The 22,770-nt window shown below is 61.1% G+C and overlaps 2 protein-coding genes across 6 annotated transcripts; both read left to right on the top strand.

The window, feature by feature from the left end:
• Positions 1–656: 656 nt before the first annotated feature.
• EPN3 (epsin 3) lies at positions 657–10,327 on the top strand. 2 transcript variants are annotated; one of them, XM_045488431.1, is made up of 10 exons: positions 660–1,209; positions 4,144–4,820; positions 6,009–6,127; positions 6,787–6,867; positions 7,093–7,218; positions 8,162–8,249; positions 8,708–8,977; positions 9,195–9,311; positions 9,441–9,671; positions 9,873–10,327. In XM_045488431.1, the coding sequence occupies exons 2-10, from the start codon at positions 4,283–4,285 to the stop codon at positions 10,205–10,207; spliced, it is 1,905 nt and encodes a 634-aa protein (XP_045344387.1). In that variant the 5' UTR covers positions 660–1,209; positions 4,144–4,282; the 3' UTR covers positions 10,208–10,327. The 2 variants fall into 2 exon arrangements, with proteins under 2 accessions (XP_045344388.1, XP_045344387.1); XM_045488432.1 differs by lacking the exon at positions 9,195–9,311 and having other exon boundaries at positions 657–1,209.
• A 4,158-nt stretch (positions 10,328–14,485) lies between these two features.
• SPATA20 (spermatogenesis associated 20) lies at positions 14,486–22,248 on the top strand. Of its 4 annotated transcripts, none has more exons than XM_045488428.1 (17): positions 14,537–14,666; positions 14,856–15,007; positions 15,680–15,859; positions 15,971–16,035; positions 16,200–16,354; positions 16,508–16,594; positions 16,725–16,926; positions 17,301–17,431; positions 17,522–17,626; positions 17,862–17,936; positions 18,036–18,245; positions 18,329–18,521; positions 18,845–19,013; positions 19,316–19,527; positions 20,788–20,987; positions 21,645–21,725; positions 21,894–22,248. In XM_045488428.1, exons 3-17 carry the CDS (start codon positions 15,735–15,737, stop codon positions 22,062–22,064), a joined length of 2,181 nt encoding a protein of 726 aa, XP_045344384.1. In that variant the 5' UTR covers positions 14,537–14,666; positions 14,856–15,007; positions 15,680–15,734; the 3' UTR covers positions 22,065–22,248. The 4 variants fall into 4 exon arrangements, with proteins under 4 accessions (XP_045344386.1, XP_045344384.1, XP_045344383.1 ...); XM_045488427.1 differs by having other exon boundaries at positions 16,451–16,594; XM_045488430.1 differs by lacking the exon at positions 14,856–15,007 and having other exon boundaries at positions 14,486–14,666; positions 16,451–16,594.
• The last annotated feature ends 522 nt before the right edge of the window (positions 22,249–22,770 follow it).

Raw genomic sequence — 22,770 nt, 5'->3', positions numbered from 1 at the left:
CTGGCTCCCTGAGATCCTCCCACTTCAGCTGGGTCCAAGCGCCCTGGGGATCATGCTCACTGCACCGCCCCACCCCAGAGACCAGATCCCGTGTCCTCGGCAGCCTGTCTCTGCCCCCCCTCATGTCAGGCCAGCTGGTTTCCTTGAGCCACTTTTTGCTTTAAAAACGGCCTCTGGACTTGAATGCCCACCCCCTTGCTCAGAGCAGTGCGAGTGGACAAGAGGTGGCCCCTGGAAAGAAAAGTGCTGTCCGCTCAGACTCCGTACCCGAACGGGGTTGTCTGTCCAAAATCCTCATTCTGGGCCAGGCCTCCAGTGCGAGTGGGCTCCGGGTCCCGGCTCCCAGAGTTCAAAGAACAACTGTGCTAATGCTGGGCTCATTGCTTTAAGTGCTGGTGGAGCAGGGGTGTGGGTGGGACACGGGGCAGTGGCCACAGCCTCCTGCCGGCTTGGTTTCGCATGCGGTGCTTCTGATAAGGACCTCGTGGGCCTCAGCATCCTCCAGTGGAGAGCGGGAGGAGTTCTGGAAAGATCAGGTCACTCCATTCCTCAGAGAGGCTATGCCTGGAGCCTGCGTGCCCCTCTCGGGGTGGCTGAGGGGGCCAGCTGGAGCCCACAGAAAACAAGACTCCGCCAAATGGCCTGGGAATGGTCTTCCTGGCTCGGGGGTGGGGGTGGGGGTTGGGGGGTGGGGTGGGTGTTGGAGCCCTCCCCACCCTATTTCCTGTTGAGGCAGGGGAAGGGTTAACTCACTGCAGGGTGGGAGTGGGCTACCAGCCCTGGCTCTGGATGTGCACGTCCTGGGGACAACCAGCAGGCAGGCCTCCCCCCTCTGCCCGTGCCGCCTGCCCAGCCAGCAGGAAGGGGTTAACAACCCTGCGCTTCCTCCTGTGTCCTGTTACTGCTGAGGCAGACCTGCCCGGCCAGCTGGGCAACTTTCCTCCGAGTGCTGCCTGCCTGCCGGCTGGGCGGCTAAAAGACCAACGGGCAAGAGGCAGGGCTGCAGCCCCTCCTGGGGACCCTGCCTCCACCCTTCCAAGGGGTCTGCGCCTCCTGGGAGAGGGTGGGCATCTCCAGGACCGGGGTCCGTGGTGGATGGCTCTGGGGACGCTCCCGAGGCTGTGCTGTCCCCCTGCCGCGCAGGTCGGAAGGTCACTGCAGAGGCTGCTCGTGGTCCCGGGGCTGGGGCCAAGGGAGCCTGCACCGGAGGTAAGCTGGTGCCTCCGTGGAGGCGGTGGTGCCTCTCATGGAAGGCTCGGGGCTTAGCCTCCCTCTCGGGTCCCACGGAGAGGGGTGAGGAGGGCAGGGCTCTAGCGGATCCTGGAGGCTTTCTGCCCGCTGCCGCTCCCTCCTCCCCTCCCTGCAGCCCCCGGGAAGCAGGACTCAAGGATCGGCTCCCCACCCTGGGACTAACATCTCCGGTGGCATTCCCGAGCCGCAGACTCCCGTTCTCCTCTGCCCACCCCTCCCCCTCGGCCTCTGTGGCACCTCTAGCCTCAGGGCAGCCCCTACCCCATTCCGGGGCCCCAGGACACAGCCACCTCAGGGCTGACTCCAGCTTAGAGCTCTAGCTCGCTCCTGTCCCTCCGCGGGCAAGAGTTAGGGCACCGCCACTCCCTTCCCTCCCCCACCCCTTAGCAGCCGCTGACCTGATGCAGGGCAGGGGCCGGGGCACCTTAGCAGAGGATGGGAGGGACTGTGGGCTGGTGGGGCGCACACACACTTTGGACAAACTCTCGCACGTGACTCGACATATCTAGGCTCCTTCCTTCTCCCTGAATCCCCACTCGGGGGATGGCCATCGACTTCCTCAGCCCTGAGGATTCCCTTAGTCCCGAGAAAAGGAGCCGCCTCCCCACCCCCCCAAAGTTCTCCTGGGCACCTTATATAAAGGAGAGAGCAGATACTTGTGCTCCGTGCCCCGCCTCCTCCTCCAGCCTTCCCCTCCCCGCTCTGCCCCCCACCCTCCACCCCATCTCTGAATTAGCCTCTCAGGCTCTGCCTTCTCAGTGTCCTTCCCTCCACCTGACAGGGTCTGGCTCAAGGTCACTGCAGTAATTCCATACCCGGCCTCCCGGGCCTGCCGCTGCCGCCACTGGCTGCCGGGTTTCTGTTTCACTCCCTTTTATTTCTGGGCATATTGTGTTCGATAAAACCCTTTGCTTGTAACACGGCTGGCAGAGCTCCCAGCGGCTCCCTCCCGCGATCCTTCCTTTCCTCCTCCCTCCCTTCCGTGCTCCCTGGGCCTCACCCTGCCCCCTCCTCCCCCCCCTCCCCCCCCCCCCAACCTGTCCCTTTTAACTTCAGGGGAGGGAGGTCCAGGCACCTCCCTGGAGTTTCTGATCCCTCTCTTCCCCCAGCTCCAGCAGAGGTGTGCAGAGGAGTTTCCTCTGTTCCCCCTTCTAGGAGGAAAGTCCAGACAGGGCCACGGGGTCCGCACTGAGGGCCCCTCCCACTCCCCCAGGCTGGGCTGGAGGGCTCGGCAGCCAGGCTCAAGTAGGGCTGCTGGTGGAGGCAGGATGCCTGACTGGTTTTGCTGGTTTCTGCGGCCAGCACTGGGAGGGGCGCGCACTCCGGCGGGTTGTGGGGCACAATTATTTCTCATCTTGACTCTTGCCACCCTCCAGCCCACCGGTTGGGGAGGTAAAGATAGGTCTGAGTCACTAGTGAGGAGGAGGACAGGAGTTAAACAAGCGTTGGCCGTGGCATCCCCACAGAAGGGCCTGCCAGGCTGGACGGACAGACAGCAGACAGAAGGTAGGCAGCCTTTCAGTCAGCACTCCATCCGCCTGGTCTCCCACAGGATCCCCTCCTCCGGGCCCAAACTCTCCCAGGCACCTGGGCCCTGAAGAAGCCTGCCAAGGCCTGCTGGCCGCTTTGAACCGAGCCCAGGGTTGGCAGGGCCGGGTGGAGGGAAAGCCCAGACTGGGGGAGGGCAGGACAGGCAGCTTCTGACTCCTGCGAGTCCCAAGATTGAGCCCCAGGATTGAGCAGAGAGGTGCTGAGAGGTGCCCTCTCCATAAGTGGGGGTGGGGGTTCACGGTTGGTGTGGAGGCTCTGTGGGTCCAGCCTGTGTGTGTGTGTGTGTGTGTGTGTGTGTGTGTGTGTGTATGCATAGCAGAAAAACAGCCGAGGCAGGGGGATTCTGGGTTTGGTTTCTGGTAGGACCCTGGAAGAACATTTTTCTGTCATGAGCCTGGGTTTGCTTTCTCCAGATGGCCTGGTCCTGACGCTGTGGGGAGGGCAGAGGGCTGACCCTGATTCCCTCTCCGCTGGGCTATCAGAGATGACCATGCACCCAGGGCCTCAGGTTTGGGGAGCCCAGACCAGCCTTGCCTTCAGGGAGCTTACGTTCCTGCCCCATGTCCCTCTCTGGCCTTCTGGCCCAGCTCAAGCATTCCCTCCCATCTGTCCTTCCTCGCCCTGTGGCTTTGCTCCTCCTCACCCTCCCCTTCAGATCTCAGGCTGTCACCTCCACTGGGAAGTCTCCCCTGATTTTCCTAGCTTGGGTGCTCCTGTGCATGTCCGTGTTAGGCTGGATCGTCTATGCCCCGCATCCGGACGTGTGCGGACCAGGACTTGTGCTCTGTGCCTGGCACAATGTCGGGCTCAGAGAAGGCCCCGGGAACTAGATGCCGAATGAATTAAGCTGCACAAACTAGTGATTTGAGAAACGAGGAGTGGGGAACGAGGAGCTGGGAGGGATAGCTCCTAAGTGAGATCCTGGCCTCCGAAACGGGAGGGAGAGGTAATTAAACAGGAGGGAGGTGAGCAGGCATTCCTGGGGGTCGCTTTCCAGCCTGTCGCTAAGGGGGAGGACGTGGGGAGTGCGTCTGCCGGGGTCACTCCCAATCGCATCAGCTCTGTGAACTCGAACGAATCACTCAATCCTTCTCTGAACCTCACTTCCCCATCTGTGAATGGAGATAATAATAATCACCCCGTCTTTGTAGCGGGACTGCAAAAGAGCAAAGAGCACGCAAAGCTGCAAGTGTTGGCTGAATAATGCATCAGATAAGAAAAGTAAGAATAAGCACCTGCCAGAGGCTGTTCCTGGCAGCGGGGACCCCGGCCAGGCCCGAGTGGCTGTCCAGGTGAGCCACTGCCCCTGAGTTCCTGAGTTCCAGTCCCTCTCTTCCTCAGACCCATGTGGAACCCAAGGACGCAGCCGCCCTGCTGAGAGCTCGGCGGCCCATCCCTGGAGACCGTGACCTCGAGACGGTGGCCCTCGGCCCTCCACCTCCGGCGGGGGCGGGGGCCGCCCATCTCCAAGTCCCCAGCCATGACGACCTCAGCGCTGCGGCGCCAGGTGAAGAACATCGTGCACAACTACTCGGAGGCCGAGATCAAGGTGCGCGAGGCCACCAGCAATGACCCGTGGGGCCCGCCCAGCTCGCTCATGTCGGAGATTGCCGACCTGACCTTCAACACGGTGGCCTTCGCCGAGGTCATGGGCATGCTCTGGCGGCGGCTCAACGACAGCGGCAAGAACTGGCGGCACGTGTACAAGGCGCTAACGCTGCTGGACTACCTGCTCAAGACGGGCTCCGAGAGGGTGGCCCACCAGTGCCGCGAGAACCTCTACACCATCCAGACGCTCAAGGACTTCCAGTACATCGACCGCGACGGCAAGGACCAGGGCGTCAACGTGCGCGAGAAGGTCAAGCAGGTGATGGCCTTGCTCAGGGACGAGGAGCGCCTCCGGCAGGAGCGGACCCACGCCCTCAAGACCAAGGAGCGCATGGCGCTGGAGGGCATGGGCATCGGCAGCGGGCAGCTGGGCCTGGGCCGCCGCCACGGATCCCCGTCCTCCTACAACTGTGAGTGAGCCCCGGGGCTGTGGCTGGGGGCCAGGAGGCAGCCCGAGGTCAGAGGGATGCCGCGAGCATTCAGGGAGGTGACGAATGGAGCACGGAAGGCAGGACGCCTGGCACAGCAGGTGCCCCGCGAGTTAGCGCAGACGACAGTGGGACCATGCCCCGTGGGCTGCTGTGGTAGCAGAAGCTCAGGCTTCTGGAGTCCAGCAGCGTTCCTCATTCTGCCCCTTTCGAGCGGAGGGGTCTAGACGGCCGCCTCTCTGAGTCTCCGCTTCCTCATCTGTGAAGTAGGGAAAATCTTTCGGGTGTTGGATGTGAGAATCAATGAGACCAGGCTCAGGAATGCCCTTGGCCCTGTGCCCAGACACAGGGCACAAGGTGCTCCGTCAGTGGCATTCCTCATGACCCCCTTCTGAAAACAGGGTGCTGCAGAGTTTTTGTTGTGTTTTTTTTTTTTTTTTTTTTTTTTTTTTTTTTTGAGAGAGAGAGAGAGAGGGAGGGAGAGAAATGTGAGCAGGGGAGGGGCAGAGAAAGAGCATCCCAAGCAGGCTCCATGCTGTAAGCGAAGAGCCGAGCATGGGGCTCGATCCCATGAACCATGTGATTGTGACCTGAGCCGAAATCAAGAGTCAGACGCTCAACTGACTGAGCCACCCCGGCGCCCCTGCAGAGCAGTTCTGGACTCTCCTCCCTGCCCCGAAGTGGGCTTCTGGGATCTGAGGGGTACTCAGGATGGTCCTCCTTTCATAAAGCCCTTGACAGTGTGCCAAGGGCTTTGACAGCCGTGGCCCTGATTGGCTGGAACTCTCTCCCTCCCACCTCACTTGACCCCAGGCAGGATGGGCACACCGCCCCCCCCTTCTCCCCCCTCCACCGAGCCAGAAGATTGCAGAAGCTGGAGTCAGTGGACCTGGCTCCAAGTCTTACCTTAGGACCCTGGCCAGGCAACCTCTGGCTATTGGCACGTCTGTAAAGGAGGGACTGGGGTCTCTAGTTGGGGGGGGGGGGGCATGGGAAGCCTCACACAGAGTGCCAAGCACACTGTCCCCCTGGGGCCCTGGCTGCCAGTCGTTTCCTTCCTCAGTTTCCCCCTCTGAGCCTTAGAGCTTCCTGGTTGTGGGGGGAGGGGCAGGGGAGGGGAGGCACGCGGTCACAGGAGCCACGATGGCCGACGGTCCACGGTCGTTGCAGCCTCCTCCTCATCCCCCCGCTATACGTCCGACTTGGAGCAGGCCCGGCCCCAGACGTCAGGAGAAGAGGAGTTGCATCTGCAGCTGGCCCTGGCCATGAGCCGCGAGGAGGCTGAGAAGGTGAGGGCCCCCCGGTGGCCTGGGGAGGGCACTGGTGCCCCACACCCTTGGCTCCTAGGCTCCTCTACTCTGGACAGCACAGGGCCTGTCCGTGTCCCCGGGACTGTCCTGGCAGGGACTGCCTCCCTGCCTGCGGTCCCCTCTGGCTGCACCTGGAAAGGGCAGCGAACGCTGAGTGGGGTGAGGGCACATGTGTGTCTTACGGGCCTGCCGCGGCCCCGGGGAAGGCAAGTGCGCTGATAGACACATTCCTGGGAGACCCAGAGATATGCCGCCCCCACAACCCCTGCTGTGGGGTTGCTGTCCTTTTAGGGGGGCAGGGATAGCGCCCCCCCCCCCCATCATCATCCTCTCTGCCGTCACCTCTGTGGATCCAGGCAGACTGGGCCGGAAGCAGCCGGGCCTCACACAGCAGGGCCTGGGGACGCTCAGGGGGACCCGGAAGCAAAGGATCAATCTCCTTGATCTTGGAAACTGCATCGCAGACCCAGGCAGGGAGAAGGCCACACACATCTTGATGCCTTGGGGTCAGGATGCCCACATCCACTCAGGGTGGGCCCTTCTCTCTCCACCTCCCTTCCCCCTGCGGGGCTACGTTGCCCTCCCGCCCGGGAGTGGGAGCACTGGGCCGAGTTCACCCCTTCCTTCCTCCTTTGCAGCCCGTCCCCCCAGCCTCCCACAGGGATGAGGACCTGCAGCTGCAGCTGGCTCTGCGCCTGAGCCGGCAGGAGCACGAGAAGGTAGCAGGTCGAGCCTCCTGTGCAGGTGCTGGTGCTGGTGCTGGTGCTGGTGCAGGTGCAGGTGCAGGTGCTACACAGGCACTAACCAGGCTCCTCCCACTGCACCCAGTGGTCCCGCTGTGCCTAACCTCTCTCCCTGCACGCCTCTTGACTCCAGCTCCCCCGGTCCCCTCAAGTCCAGCCCGGGCTGCTCGTGCTGTCCTCACTCCCCTGTGCCTTCCACAGGAGGTGAGGTCCTGGCGGGGAGAGGACTCCCCTGTGGCCAATGGTGCCGGGGCTGCAGTTCGCCGTTGGCAAGACAAAGAGCCAGAGAGAGAAGAGGGAAAGGAGGAGAAGCTGAAAACCAGCCAGGTAGGGAGGGGCTGGGCTGCATGGGCTGACTGAGCCTGAGAGATGAGCTGAGTCGGTATTTGTAGACTTCAGAACTGCACTTTGTATATAGTAAGCGCCGTTTAAGTGTTTATTCAATGGAAAGAGGCATAGAGGGGGTGCAGCAGCCCTCGGGCCCAGACCACATGGGCTGGCGACTGGGCTGACAGCAAAGTGGGATACAAAGAATCCTGATCCCCTCCCCCGGATTTGGGTTCTGGATTCGCTGTCATTTATTTGACTTGGGGCACATCACTGCTGTGGGCTCAGTTTCCTCCTTTAGTTGGGCAGCTCTCTCTCTGGTATTCTAGGATTACGTGATACTGTGGATCCAGATTGGGGGCAGGGGGAGGCGGGCTCAGGCACATGGTACTCACAATATCTTGGGCTCATATACATACTTTCCAAGAATAGGGGAGTGGGTAGCTTCTGGGAACAAGGCCACACTCCAAAGCTGTGCACGGAGCTAGGATGTCTCTATCCCCTTTCTGCCTGTGTTCCCTGTGGCTGGCTTCCGACTTAGGAAAGCAGACTTGTTACAAAATCTGTCTTTTGCCACTGATGGGCTGGGGAGCAGAACAACTGAAGGGGTCGGGCAGGCCTGGGTTTATCCCAGCTCTGCCTCTCCCCAGCTGTGCGGCTCCCTGCACATCGTTTCCCCTCTCTGAGCCTCCGCTGGTGCGTCTATAAAATGGATACACCACGACCTGCACTACTTAGGGCACAGGGTTGTTGGGCAGGCACCAAGCGGATGAGGAAACATTTTATAAACTGCAAAGCACCATACGGAGACAAGGGATCATTAGTAGATGTTTGTGAAGTGAACAAAGGCGAGAAGGAGCTGGGCTGAGGAGGACAGGCCAAGGACCGCCCTTCTTCTGGTCTCGCCCACTTCTGAGCCATGGCTGCCTCTCTCCCTCCACAGTCTTCCATTCTGGACTTGGCAGACATCTTTGTACCTGCCCCGGCCCCGCCCTCCACACGCTGCTCTGCTGACCCATGGGACATCCCAGGTGGGCATGCAGGGCTGCGAGAGGTTTCCAGGCTGGTCCCAGAAAGCCCCTCCCCATAGCTGAGGACCAGCTGAGGGCAAGACACTCACCCCTCTGAGCCTCAGCTTCCTCTGGGACATGGGGTTGTAGTGAGGGATGGAAGCGCACATCTGAAGAGCCCAGCTCATGGAAAACTCGGAGATGTTCGCTCGGTTCCCCCGGTCACCTTGGCTTTCCTGAAGCCCCAGCCCGTCCCTGCCCTTGACTGGGAAGGTGGCCTGAGCTGCCCATGCCTGGGACTCCACGTTCCTGGCAGAACTTGACGAATATGGGCTCCAGCTTGCTGGGTGGTCCTGAGTCAGCATCCCATCTGTGAAATGGGACCCTTGGCCTCCCAACTTGGTCTGGGTAACTGGGAAGGGCCCTGGGCTGGGTGTAAAGGTGGGCCTGGGGTCATGTCTGTACTGTTTCCGTTTTAGGTCTCAGGCCGAACACAGAGCCCAGTGGCTCCTCCTGGGGGCCTTCCGCAGACCCCTGGTCTCCTGTCCCCTCGGGAAGTGCCCTGTCCAGAAGCCAGCCCTGGGACTTGCCCCCTATGCTCTCCTCCTCAGAGCCCTGGGGCCGGACCCCAGTGCTGCCTGCCAGACCCCCATCCACAGACCTCTGGGCACAGAACTCCCCCCATCACCAACTCCCCGACACTGGGGCTGACCCTTGGGGAGCCTCGGTGGAGACGTCCAATGCACCTGGTAAGTAGAGGGCCAGAGGGAGACCTCCAATGCACCTGGTAAGTAGAGGGCCAGAGGGTGTGGGTGAGGGCCTGGGAGGACTTCCGGGTCCCCTCCCTCCAGCGCCAAGGGGCAGCACATCCTGTCTGTGTCAAGACAGCTGCTTGCCTAAAAGGGGTCAGACCAGTGCCTGACCTTTTTGCCAGCCCATCTCATCTTCCTCTTCCTCCTTGGCTAGCTCTAGGTGGTACCTCACCTTTTGACCCATTTGCCAACCCTCCAGTATCCACAGAGACCAAGGAGGGGCCGGAGTGTGCCCAGGCCCTGCCTTCGGGAAAGCCCGGCAGTCCTGTGGGTAAGCAGGAGGAAGGGGATGATACAGCTCTGGGGAATGAGGGACCTGCCCAGAGGTGGCCTCTGTCCTCTTCTTCCCAGAGTGACCACTCCCCATCCCTACCCATGAGCTCAATCACTTCTGTTCCAGAGCTGGACCTGTTTGGAGACCCCATTCCCAGTTCCAAGCAAAATGGCACCAAGGAGCCAGAATCCTTTGACCTGGGTGTACTGGAGGAAGCGCTAACCCAGCCCAGTAAGGAGGCCCGAGCATGCCGGACTCCTGAGTCTTTCCTGGGCCCTTCGGCCTCCTCCTTGGTCAACCTTGATTCATTAGTCAAGGCGCCCCAGGCTGCAAAGACGCGAAACCCTTTTCTGACAGGTAGGACACCCCTTGTCCCTGCCGCGTCTCAACACTGGGGGCCCCTGCTCTCTCCATCCCTCCTTTCAGCCCCTGCCCTAAAAATCGTACTCTTCTTCCCTATTTCTGAGACCCCAGATCGTGCCTCCTCTCCCCGCCACCCCATTTAGGGCTGTGTCCCTCCGGCGCACTCCAAGCTCCCCATCCGCTCTCGTTCCGCAGGTCTCAGCGCTCCATCCCCCACCAACCCGTTCGGTGGGAGCGAGCAGGCCAGGCCGACCCTGAACCAGATGCGCACCGGGTCGCCCGCGCTAGGCTTGGCGGCCGGCGGGCCGGTCGGGGCGCCCTTGGGCTCCATGACCTACAGCGCCTCCCTGCCTCTCCCGCTCAGCAGCGTGCCAGCCGGCGTGACCCTCCCCGCCTCGGTCAGCGTCTTCCCGCAGGCCGGCGCCTTCACGCCGCCGCCCGCTAGCCTGCCACAGCCCCTGTTGCCCACGTCGGGCTCCGCGGGGCCGCTCCAGCCGCCCCCGCATCCCGGCACCAACCCCTTCCTCTGAGCGCAGCCCCGCCCTGCCCCGGCTGGCCGGCGCATGCGCGAGGCCCCGTCCCCGGCGCGGGGCGGGGCTGTCACCCCAGGACCCGCCCCCGGGAAGGCCGGAAGGGCTGACTCCGCCCCCAGTCCCGCCTGGACGCTCCAAGTGGCCCCCGCCGACCCTCTCTCGTCGCTCTGGAAGCTTGACCCTGAAGACTGCCCGGGGCTGAGACCACGCCCGTGTCCTCAGCTCCCACCGAGTGGACTGTTTCGAGGCGTGGTGTCTGGGTCAGGACCACGGCGCAAACCACCGGCTGCCGTGGGAACGAGTGCTTTGCCGTGTGGGGCACAAAAATGCTCCCACTTCCCGTACCACCCCCTCAGCCCTGGTACTTTCGCTTCCAGATGCTCCCCGGGATCTCGCTCATTCTCTCATTTCATTCATTTACCACAGATCTGCACTGGGGGTGATCTAATGGCAGGGAACAATAGGCAGTTGTTCTCGCTCACTGTGCACTCTGTGCTGTAAGCACTTTAGACAGATTATTTAATTTAATCCTTGCAACAGCCCTCTGAGGTAGATAATACTATTCCCATTCAAGACTGGCTACGTAATTTGTGGGGGCCGGTGCAAAATGAAAATGCAGGGCCCTTGCTCCAAATTAAGAATAGCAAACTGGGGGCAGCAGGGCATTAAACCGAATGTACAGCCCTCGGTCCTGCTGTCACTTTAGAGGTGAGGCAACAGGCTCAGAGAGGTTAAGTGGCATGCTCAAAGTCACAAAGCTAGCACACCCTGGGGCTGCGATTCAGACTGTGTGGCTCCACAGCCCTGAGCGCCCAGGCTGGGCCCCCGGTTTCATCTGCAAATATTAACAGCCCGGAACAAAGTGGTGGGCTCACCTGGGAGGGATCCAAGGGCTGCTAAGCCCACAGCCTCCAGGAGCTCAGAACTCTGGGGAGACAAGCCGGGTAGAGGAGCCCTCATGTTCCTTTGCTTTACTGAGTCACCTTAAATCTAGCTCTACCCTTCCCCCTCTTCACCAGGGCAAGAAATTCAATCTCAGCCATGCTGAGAGAGCCTGACCCCTCCCGGGGGCTTCCGTGGGGTCTGAGAAACCAAAGGGAGGGGCAGGGCCTGGCACCTCATCCTGGGGCCACCTTGGTCACCCCTACTCCTTTTCCGCTCCATGCTCTCCCAACCGCTGATTTGTCCTCAGTGCTCAGAGTCTGGCCCTACAAGGAGCCTGCTACTGACGGAAGATGGCCTTCTATAGGCCAGAAGAAAATTGGAGGGTGGGGGGGGGGGTGGGGGGGGGAACAGGATGCTGCTGTCTTTCTTAAGTGGAAGGGGGATGCAGGGAAAGGAGCTGCCGGGTTTTGGTTTAGGTTTTGGTGTTTATTTTAGAGGGAGAGAGGGAGTTCTGCTGTGACTGTTACAGGCGGGATGGACAAGAGCACCTACTAGGAGTCAGACCCCCAGAGTTCAGAACTCTGCTCCAAGATGTGCACTTCATAATAATAGTAATCACTTAGTAATAAGTGGTTATGCTCCCTGACCTTGAGTAAATTACTTAACCTCTCTATGACTCTGTGCCTCCGTTTCCTTACTTGTCAGACGGGAACAAGAATTCCTTCCTTATGAGGTTTGCTCGGCGGCTCCTCCCGTGTCAGTGTCCGTTTGGCCCAGGGCCTACCCCCGTCAGAGACTAACCCTGAGCAGTGGGCCCATCATACCCCTCATTCCTGGTCTTGCCCGGCAGTGCCGAGTCCAGCCCCCATCTGCCTTTTGGCACGTGCACCTACACCTGGGAGGTCTCCATCGTTCTTGGCCACTGTCCCACCTGTCACCCCTTCCCTCCCTACCTGCGCCCTCCTCTTCTTCTAAACTGACTCTCCCCGTGGACTTGACTTTCCTCAGGACTCCCAAGGGGTCCTGCTTGACCGCCACCAAGAAGAGATTGGTAGTTTTGTTCCCTGTAGCTATTTCTGGACCGTTTTCCTCCAATGAGAGCCTTCCTTCTTAGAGGCTCAAGCCACTGGGCTGCTCCTCGTTGCCTGGGTCTGTGCCCCACCCCATTCTCACCAGGCTTCAGGCTTGGCTCACAGTCTTCTCATCCAGATCTTGCTTAACCCCGCGTGACTCTATTATTCAGGAGGATGGCCTTGACCTCTCACCCATGGTCACATTTTTAGGCTTGTCAGCACCCCAAATTCCTCGCCACTCAAGGCAGGCTTCCTGTTCTCTGATCTTAATCTCATTCCTTGGCATCCACCATACCCTCCGGCTTGCCAACCTCTCTGCCATGACCCCACCTTCAATGCCATCAATCGCCTTCTCTCAACCAAAGCCTGTCCCTTGATATTTGTCATAATCTGCCTCATCCATCTTGAAAGTCTTTCCATCTTTCCCTTCATATCAAACACCCATACTACCTCCCTATGTCTCCTTTCTTTTTTTAAATGTTTATATTTTGAGGGAGAGAGAGCACTAGCTGAGAAAGGGGGGGGGGGTGTACAGAGGATCCAGGCTCTGTGGTGATAGCAGCAAGCCAATGTGGGGCTTGAACTCAGGAACCCTGAGACCATGACCTGAGCCAAAGTCGGAAGCCCCACTGACTGAGCCACCCAGGTGCCCCCCATGTCCCTTCTTTCCCATCCTCCTAACCCACTTCAGTCGGCTGCTGCTGTCAGCCCCGCCTCACTGGAACACTGTATGCTAAGCCCACCCAATGGCCGCCATGATGCTGAAACCAGTAGGCTTTTTTTCAGTCCCATCTTGGTTGGCTTTTCCAGAGTCCGACCATGAAGGTCCTCCCTCCTTGCAACTCTCCGTCCCTTTGCCTTTGGGACACCACCTCTCCTGGGGTTCCCTTGACCTTCTAGTGCTTCTCTTTCACAGGGGCACTCCTGAGTTCCCTGAGCCCAGGCCTGAGCCTGCTTCTCTCTTGCTGCTCCCCAGATGATTCCCTTCCATGCCTGCACCGTCTCCACAATGAACACCCTGATCCCTCCCGCCAACCTCTCCTCTGCGTCCCAGAGCCGTGCTGTCTCCACACACGCGTCCCAAGGGCACCTCAAGCGAACGTGTCCAAAAATGACATCACGAACCCCCACGTGAGCCTCTCAGTGCCCCCTCCTCAGCAAATGGCCTCACCGTCCAGCATAATCCCCCCTCTGCAAACCACTCTTGATGCCTCCCCCTCCCTCACTGCCAATTTTTAGGAGGTTTCCTCCTCTACAGGCCTCAAGACCCTTCTCACTACCTCTGCCTCCACCTGCTGCATACCTCTGCCATCTCCCCTGGGTCCTGCTACGGCCTCCCAACCAATCCTCCTTCCGCTCCTGCCCCTTCCCAGTCCGTTCTCCACTAGGAAGCCAGAGGGACTTTTCCAAAGTGCAGGATCACTCCCCTGACCAAAGCCCTTCAACATCTTTCTTCTTTCATCAGCAACCAGAATTGCTACGCACACTTCCGGAGTCCCTCCAAGACCTGGATGCTTGCCCGGCAGCCATGCCGGCCTTCCATAGTTCCTCAACTCTGACTCACCACTACGCCACAGGGCCTTTGCACATGTTCCTCCTGCTTCCCCAGCACTCCCCCCACGCCCTCTCCACACCCCACCTTCTTGTTCCTCCACGGCTGCTACACAGATGTGATTTCCTCAGGGAAGCCTCTCCCACCAGGCCAGGCTTCTCGTTAGTCACGGCCCTTCTTACAGTGGGTGGTTGTACATTCCTGTGTATGGCTGTCAGATTAGCTTCCGTCTCCTTCAACAGACTGTGAGCAACACAAGGGCAGGAGCCTGGTCTCTCTCCACCCACCGTTGTACCTAAGCAGGGTGCCTGGCAGGCAGCAGGCACTCAGTAAATATTGGCAAAATGTAGCGAATGAGACAAGTGTAAAAGTACATGATGGGACACAAAGTTGGCTCGTCGTCGTTACTCAGGGAAGGCTTCTTGGAGTGGGTGAGATTTGGGCAGGCCCTCGAGAGGGAGGGGCAGAGCCAAAGCTCACTGGCCAGGCAGGCCTGGACAAGCCATGCCTTCTGCTGGCGGCTCACTTCTCATTTGCAAAAGGAGCGAAGTTCGACAAAATGACCCGAGGCCCTGGCATCCTCATAACCGCCCATGTTCTCCTCAGGGGGGTTATTCTCCCGCCGGCCGCTGGCTTAGGCCTCGCTGAGTCGGCCCAGTTTTGCACACAGACTCCGGTCCTCCCAAGCCCGGGCGGTCCGGTCTGCAATCCCAAGTTCGGCCACCGGGCGGCGCGCGGAGACCGGCCACGCGGCCGGGAGTCACGGCGAAGACCCGCCTGCGGCTCGGGTGGGTGCCGGGGCCCGCCCCCTCGCAGCCTGCCGCCCTTCCTCCCGGTGCGCAGCGTCCCGGCCTCGGCCGCCAGCAGCCATGCTGGGCGCTCGGACCTGGCTGGGCCGCGGCCTCCTGCTGCCCTGCGCCCGGGCGGGCCTCGCCGCGAGCCCCAGGTACGGGCGGGTGAGCGGGCCGCTGCGGCGAGCGCTGCGCCCGAGGGGCCCCGGGCCGGCTGTCACCGCGCTGGTTCCCTAGTACCAGCCCCGCCACCCTTACTGCCTCCTCCGGAACTCCGCCGCACCAAGTCTGCGCTCGCGACCTGGTCTGGGCAGTAACGACCTCCTTCCCTCTACTCCTTTCAGTCCCTTCCAGCTGCAGGGCTAGCTCCCTTGGGTCTCTTCAGACACCCCCTCCAGGAAGCCTTCCTTGAACCCCAATGCTGGGCCGAGGATCCTTATCCGGCAGCACCCTGGGCTGACCACAGTCCTCGTGGCTTCAGGAGCCTGTCATTTAGGTCTGCCCCCCGCCCCCCGCCCCCCCCCCCCCCCGACTCCCCGCGCCAGGGCACCAGGCTCCCAAGCTGAGCCCTGTGAGATCTGAGCCAGTTAATGACTTCCTAGGGGTCCTGGGGGTCTGGCCTCATGGAAGTGCCCAGGGCATGGATGTTGAGTGAGACGGTCCTCTGTGTCAATTTTCCCCTCGTTGTCCCTCACTCGGTCTGGTCCCAGATCCGATTATTGCCCTGTCCAGCCACCAAGAGCTTGCAGCCTCCTGCCCAGACCACCAACCCAGGCCTGCCAGAGAGACCCCTCCAGCGCAGCCTCCCTGGGGAGGGGCCCTGTTAGGGGCAAAGAATGGAGGCCGAAGGACCATTCTGTCCATTGTGACTCACCCTGACCTCACAGTCATCAGCCTTCCCACCGCCAGGTCCGAGAGGTTGGGGGAGACTAACCTGGCAGGGAGCCCCCAATGAGCCACCTTTCTTCACCCCCCCCAAAACACAAGGGGGAGCACAAAGGCCACGGTCTCCCCCGTGGTTCAGAAAGGTGGGTTGGGCTGGGAGCAGGGGGTTCCGCCGGGGGGAGGTGCCAGAGGGCAGGGTGGAGTGGAGCCGAGCGGAGCTCTGGGGAAGGCCTAGGAGAGAGTGGGCTGGAAAGCCCTCACTGCACCTGCCTGCCCGTGCCAGGGGTAGCTCCTCCCGGGACAAGGACCGAAGTGTGACGGTCAGCAGTTCAGGGCCCATGCCCGCTGGAGGGAAGGGAAGCCGGACCAACTGCTCCCCGTCCACACCCCAGAAGGTCCCCAACCGCCTGATCAATGAGAAGTCACCTTACCTCCTGCAGCATGCCTACAACCCTGTGGACTGGTGAGTGCCCCTGATGTCCTTGCCCTGGGGCAGCTGGGCCCTTGGCCCCTCCTACACCCCCTCCCCCACACCCGGGGGCCAGTGAGTGATGCCCAGCCCTGCCTGCCCTAGGTACCCCTGGGGACAGGAAGCCTTCGACAAGGCCAGGAAAGAAAACAAGCCAATTTTCCTTTCAGGTAACACAGCCACCTTCCCTGGGACGGGAGGAAGGGAGCGGTAGTGGATGGGGGCAGGGGCAGAAGGGTCCTCTGGGCCTGCGGCCTCCCAGGAAATCTCTAGCCAGTCACTGGATGCCCCCCTCCCCTCGCCCCCCGCCCGGCCCACCGTGTTCCCGTTCCAGTGGGGTACTCCACCTGCCACTGGTGCCACATGATGGAGGAGGAGTCCTTCCAGAATGAGGAGATCGGTCGCCTGCTCAGTGAGGACTTTGTCAGCGTGAAAGTGGACCGGGAGGAGCGGCCAGATGTGGACAAGGTGTATATGACCTTCGTACAAGTGAGTAGTGTGTCCACGTATTGGGCAGTGGGGGGGGGGGGTTGGTCCCCGCATGGGGGGGGGCCACTCCCCTCACCCCCGCCCTCTCTCTGCTAGGCCACCAGCAGTGGGGGGGGCTGGCCCATGAACGTGTGGTTGACTCCCAACCTCCAGCCCTTTGTGGGGGGCACCTACTTTCCCCTTGAGGATGGCTTGACCCGAGTTGGCTTCCGCACGGTGTTGCTGAGGATACGGGAGCAGGTGGGTATACGCCCCCTGGGGAGGGGAGAGGGGTGAGGACTGGGGGGGGGGGGGGTCAAGGGCAAGGAAACAAGAGCCCCCCCCCCCCCCCACCGCATGCTGACCTTCAGGTCTGCCCTGCCTCCCACAGTGGAAACAGAACAAGAACACCCTGCTAGAGAACAGCCAACGTGTCACCACAGCCCTACTGGCCCGCTCAGAGATCAGCATGGGTGACCGCCAGCTGCCGCCCTCCAGTGGCACCATGAACAGCCGCTGCTTCCAGCAGCTGGACGAGGGCTATGACGAGGAGTACGGGGGCTTCGCCGAGGCCCCCAAGTTCCCCACGCCGGGTCAGTGTCCCCTTCATGCCTGCCCCATCCCCATCCCAGCTTTCTGATCCCTGTCCTGGTCAACAGCTTCTGACCTCTGGCTTGGTCACTAGCCTCCTGCTCTCCTGACTGGCCAGTGACCTCCTTACCCCCAGCCTGGCACTAGCTACCTAGCGTAGACCTAACTTCTGGTCTCCGCAGCAACGCCGGGACGCTGGCCTGGGTAATGATCTTCGGTCGTCTGTGCTGACCGCTGACTCCCTAACCTGCAGTCTGTCCAGGGAGACGGCCTGTTGAGTGCACTCCCAACCCCAGCCTGGCCCGATCTCTGATCGCCCAGATCTCTGCCCTCTGCGTCCCCCATTCTCTTACCCAAGTGCACTTGGTGCCCACAGTGATCCTGAGCTTCCTGTTCTCCTACTGGCTCAGCCATCGACTCACCCAGGATGGCTCTCGGGCCCAGCAGATGGCCTTGCACACCCTGAAGATGATGGCTAACGGGGGCATCCGAGACCACGTGGGACAGGTGTGGGGGATTAGGCATTCCCGGGAGGGGGCAGGGGGGCGGAGGCAGAGGCTGGGCTTGGCCACCAGCCCCGTGTCCTGCCCGGCACAGGGTTTCCACCGCTACTCCACGGACCGCCAGTGGCACATCCCCCACTTCGAGAAGATGCTGTACGACCAGGCGCAGCTCGCGGTGGCCTATTCACAGGCCTTCCAGGTGATCCCTGAACCCAGCCCAGAGCAAAGACACCTAGCCTGTCCACCTACCTCCGGCTGCCCCTCTTAGTCAAGGGCTTTCTCGGGGACTTGTGGCTCTGCCTCAACTTCATTCTTAATTCCCTCCCCCGTGCCCAGGCTCTCTCCCGGGGCCTCCTGGGACGATGTTGGCTGTCCCCTCTGTACCCAGGCGGTGGCCTGGTTCTCTGTTTACAGTCTCCTTCCTCCCCACTCAGATCTCTGGTGACGAGTTCTACTCCGATGTTGCCAGAGGCATCCTGCAGTACGTGGCTCGGAACCTGAGTCATCGGGTGTGTGTCCACTGAGGCAGGCGGGCCTGGCTGCAGGAGGGCTCGGGGGCCCCCCGTTGCCCCGAAGGCCGGGGCCAGCCAAATCTCCTCTCCCCACAGTCTGGAGGCTTCTGCAGTGCAGAGGACGCAGACTCGCCCCCAGAGCGGGGCATGCAGCCCAAAGAGGGTGCCTTCTACGTGTGGACGGTCAAAGAGGTCCAGCAGCTACTTTCTGAGCCTGTGCCGGGTGCCACGGAGCCCCTGACCTCGGGCCAGCTCCTCATGAAGCATTACGGGCTCACGGAGGCAGGCAACATCAGCCCCAGTCAGGTGAGGACGCTTGAGGATGGGGAAGGGGTCCTGAAGCCAGGCGGGTGAGGGGGACTCCCTCTCACAGGGGCCGTTTTCCTCAGGACCCCAAGGGGGAGCTGCACGGCCGGAATGTGCTGACTGTCCGCTATTCGCTGGAACTGACCGCTGCCCGCTTCGGCCTGGACGTGGAGGCCGTGCGGACCTTGCTCAATACGGGGCTGGAGAAGCTCTTCCAGGCCCGGAAACATCGGCCGAGGCCGCACCTGGACAGCAAGATGCTGGCTTCCTGGAACGGTGGGGCGGCCGTGCCTGAGGCCTGGTCCCATTTACAGATTTACCCTCTACGAGGGCCCCTTCTGTGTGTCAGGCACCTGCTAGAAATCAGGTCTCCCTGTATCCTGTTTCTGATCCTCAGTTTACAAATGAGTGAACTGAGGCTTGGAGAGCTTAAGTGACCCACCCGACGTCACACACAGGGGCCAGGAGCTCTTACCCATTCACCCCGTTGCTCCAGAGAGGCCAGGGCTCGGGGGGTCAGGGTGGGCATACCTGGAAGGCGCCCCCCCCGCCCCCGCCCCGGCCAGCTTCTCACGGCCACCAGTGTTTCCTCCCTCCAGGACTGATGGTGTCTGGGTTCGCTGTGACTGGGGCTGTCCTGGGCCTGGAGAGGCTGATCAACTATGCCACCAATGGTGCCAAGTTCCTGAAGCGGCATATGTTCGACGTGGCCAGCGGCCGCCTCATGCGGACATGCTATGCAGGCTCCGGGGGAACCGTGGAGCACAGGTCGGGGGCCGGGCAGCCCGGGAAGGCTTGTCTCCCTGGGCATCCCAGGCCTGTCTCTGCCCCTCTTCCCTACCTCCTGTTAGGCCCCAACCCCGTTGGGCCATCTGCTCGCCGTAAGCTCTGAGCTTCCCCAGGCCCAGTTACTCATCCAGAAAATGGGCTAATGGTACCCAACAAAGAGGTAGATTCTGAGGGTTAAGCGAAAGGATGTGTGCAAAGGGCCTCCTCTGGGAAAGCCCCTCTCTCCCTGGGCCTGCCGGTAGCCTCTTCCCTAATGTCTGTCCCCCCCCCCCCCCCCCCAGCAACCCACCCTGCTGGGGCTTCCTGGAGGACTATGCCTTCGTAGTGCGGGGCCTACTGGACCTGTACGAGGCCTCGCAGGAGAGCTCGTGGCTCGAGTGGGCTCTGAGGCTGCAAGATGCCCAGGACAGGCTCTTCTGGGACTCCCAAGGTGGCGGCTACTTCTGCAGCGAGGCCGAGCTGGGGGCTGGTCTGCCCCTGCGTCTGAAGGACGGTCAGTGGTGGGCTTGGAGCTGGCATGGACCCGGTAAGGGCTTGGCTCTCCCTGTGGGAGGCATCAGCGCAGTGTGGTCGTAAGGAGCCTGCGTGGGTTCCACCGCTAACTGACTTTGGGTTGGTCTCATTAAATTCCAGAGCGTCGGTTTCTCGATATGTGAAACAGCCAACATTGGTACTTGCGGGGTGGCGAGAGAGATGAACTTGGCCATTATGCAAACACGCTTGGCAGCAATGACTGCCGTGCTCGGGATTCATATATCACACGAGGCCCACTCGGTCCCTACCCTCACGAAGTACAAGAGCGTGGCCCCGGGGAAACAACTAGTCAACAATAATAATAACACGAAAGTGCACACGCAGATGGGTGGTTGCAACGAGAGTGCCATAAAGGAGTAGGTGCTTGGCCCCTTCCTCTTCAGGAGCACTCTCCGTCACCGGACATGTCTGTTAATGGTCTACTCTCTCCCCCCCTCCGCCCCTGACCCAAGTGTAAGTGTCCTGAGAGCAAGGCCTTGCCTTTTGTTGCTACATGCCCAGGGTCTAGTGCACGTCTGGCAGATTGTAGGTCCTCCGTCAGTGTCAGCTGACGTCAACGTTGGTCCCCAAAGGGACCTGGGGAGAGAACAGCGGTGGGGCCTGACTCAGCTCCGGGGAGGTCAGACCAAACCTGGAACAGGTGTCGTTGAGCCAAGGGCTATGGGAGGTCAGGAGGGTTGAGGCGGAGGCGGTGTGTGCCCACGTGGGCAAAGCTGGGTCCCTGCAAGGTCTTACAGGCGTGACGAGTAGTGGACATCTCTGGTGGGCTTTAAGTGGGTCGTGATCAGCTCCGGTTAGGTCTAGGAACGTCATTCCGACTGAAAATGGAGGAGGGACCTTCAGAAGGGGGCAGGGGAAACAGGGTGACCAGGTAGGAAACCTGTCAGTGGCATTCAGTCCCGCAGGGGCTGGCAAAGGCTTCGGACGAGCTGGAAGTATGAGATGGGGAGAAATGGTAGGATTCAGGTCTACTCTGGCTGCAGGCCCTGTGGACTCGGGTGGGGGGGGGGAGTGGGAATTAGAAGTGGGGAGTGAGTGAGAGGGAGGGAGGGAGAGGCAAGGGTGACGGCACTCTGGCTTGAACAGCTCGGGGGGTGGGGGTGGGGGCTGGGTTGGGTAGACTCTTCTGCATCCCATCCCCGTCCCCCGCCACTCTGGCCACAGTATCGGGACCCAGTGACCCTCCCTCACCGCCCCCACCCCCCGCTGCCCCCTGCAGACCAGGATGGCGCGGAGCCCAGTGCCAACTCCGTCTCGGCCCACAACCTGCTTCGGCTGCACGGCTTTACGGGCCACAAAGACTGGATGGACAAGTGCGTGAGCCTGTTGACTGCCTTCTCTGAGCGCCTGCGCCGTGTGCCCGTGGCTTTGCCCGAGATGGTCCGCGCCCTCTCAGCCCATCAGCAGACCCTCAAGCAGGTGTGTGTATGTGTGTGTGGGGGGGCGAGGGTGTTTGCGTCGGGACCCTGAGTGGGGGGGCATCTGGGGCTGCCGTGGGGGACAGGGGCATGGGGTGGGGCTCCTGGAGCTGTCCCCCCAGAGCTCAGGTCTGTGAGCGTGCGGCCATCTATGAGTACGTGTGCAGGTGTCTCCAGGGGCATATCTATACGAGCTGCTTTAGGCAGCGGAGGTATCTGAGCGAGTGTGCATCTGAGGAGCCAGGCCTCTGGCAAGGGAGCGCCTCTGTGCCTGCCTGTTACTGGGGTTCTCAGAGTAGGGAGGGCAAGAGGCAGGGGCTCTGAACACTGAGTGTTCACCAGTAAATGTTTGCCTGTCTGCACGTGTATGCCCCGTGTTCAGGTCTGCCAGCTTATATTTGCACGTTTGCCTGTATATTTCTGCCTCTGTGTGTGTGTGTGTGTGTGTGTGCTCTCATGTGTGTACGTACGTGTTCCCACATGCCCCGCAGTGACTCCCTGAGGCAGCCTCCCAGCAGCGGGTCTGGAGGATGCTGAGCTGAGTCCCCATTCCTTCCCGGGGATGTGGTGTGGGGTGGAGGGAGGATGGGGAAACCGTGGTAGGTGTGGATCCGGCTCCCTGCACCTGACCCTGGAGTTGCCTTTCTGTTCCGGCCAGATCGTGATCTGTGGAGACCCCCAGGCCAAGGACACCAAGGCTCTGTTGCAGTGTGTCCACTCCATCTACATTCCTAACAAGGTTCGAGACTGTGAGCCTGGCCCCACCCTCCAGCTCCCTTGTCTGCCACCCCCATGCGGCTCTCCAATGATCCCCTCTTCTGTAGGCCTGGGAGAGGAAGCCCACCAGTGGGCCCTGCCAGTGTCCCAGCGCCCCCCTGGGTGACCGTCTACTCTGCTGCTATCACAGGTGCTGATCTTGGCCAACGGGGACCCCTCCAGCTTCCTGTCCCGTCAGCTGCCCTTCCTGAGTACCCTGCGACGGCTAGAAGACCGGGCCACGGCCTACGTGTGTGAGAATCAAGCCTGCTCAATGCCCATCACGGAGCCCTGTGAGTTACGAAAACTGCTACATCAGTGACTGCCTCGCCCTTCTTGGGCTGGGGCAGAGCTTCCCAGCTGATCAGAGACTCAGGCCTGGCAGGGCCCTGCACACCCTGCGGCCATCCCCGGGCACCCTGTCACCGGATGCCCTCGGACATCCTCACTGGCCCGCCATGGGCCCCCACTCACCCTGGAATAAACCTAACGGCATCCTGCGGTAATCTCAGGGCCTCAGCCTTGCTTAGGAGAGAGGGGCCTCCGGCTGACCCCTTTGCCTTCTCGAATTCCTTCTTCACCTCTAGAGGTCACCAGGCTGACGCCGCCCCGTCCATGGTCATTGCAGCTTGAATGAAACTGAGGGCAGGGGGCCTGTGATGATCACCAGGGGTGGGGTTGGGGTGTGGACTTGTCCTGGAGGGGAAAGGCTAGTCCTTGCCCTCAGTGGGGTTAAGAAAGGGGCCTGCTCTCCTCTTCCCATTGTCTCCTGTTTTAAGCTGGGGCAGTGGTAGAGGATGCTTCACATGAGCGTTTATTTTTCAAGGAAGGGTAACATTTGCATATTCTCTGGCACATCATGGGAGCTAAGAACCAGGGATGGTCATTTTGGGGGTGTCCACCCAGCCCCCAGCCTTACCAGGATGGAGGCCTCCCTGCAGGAGGTCATACTGTCCCTGCCCCTGCTTTCACACAAACCAGTCTGGGGAGAGTTCTCCTTCATTTGGAACATCCGTTGGGTTGGAAGT

This window comes from Leopardus geoffroyi, chromosome E1 (assembly GCF_018350155.1).
Source record: "Leopardus geoffroyi isolate Oge1 chromosome E1, O.geoffroyi_Oge1_pat1.0, whole genome shotgun sequence".
Lineage (NCBI taxonomy): Eukaryota > Metazoa > Chordata > Mammalia > Carnivora > Felidae > Leopardus > Leopardus geoffroyi.
The sequence above is the reverse complement of the archived record's forward strand: the minus strand, read 5'-3'. Positions and strand labels throughout refer to the sequence as shown.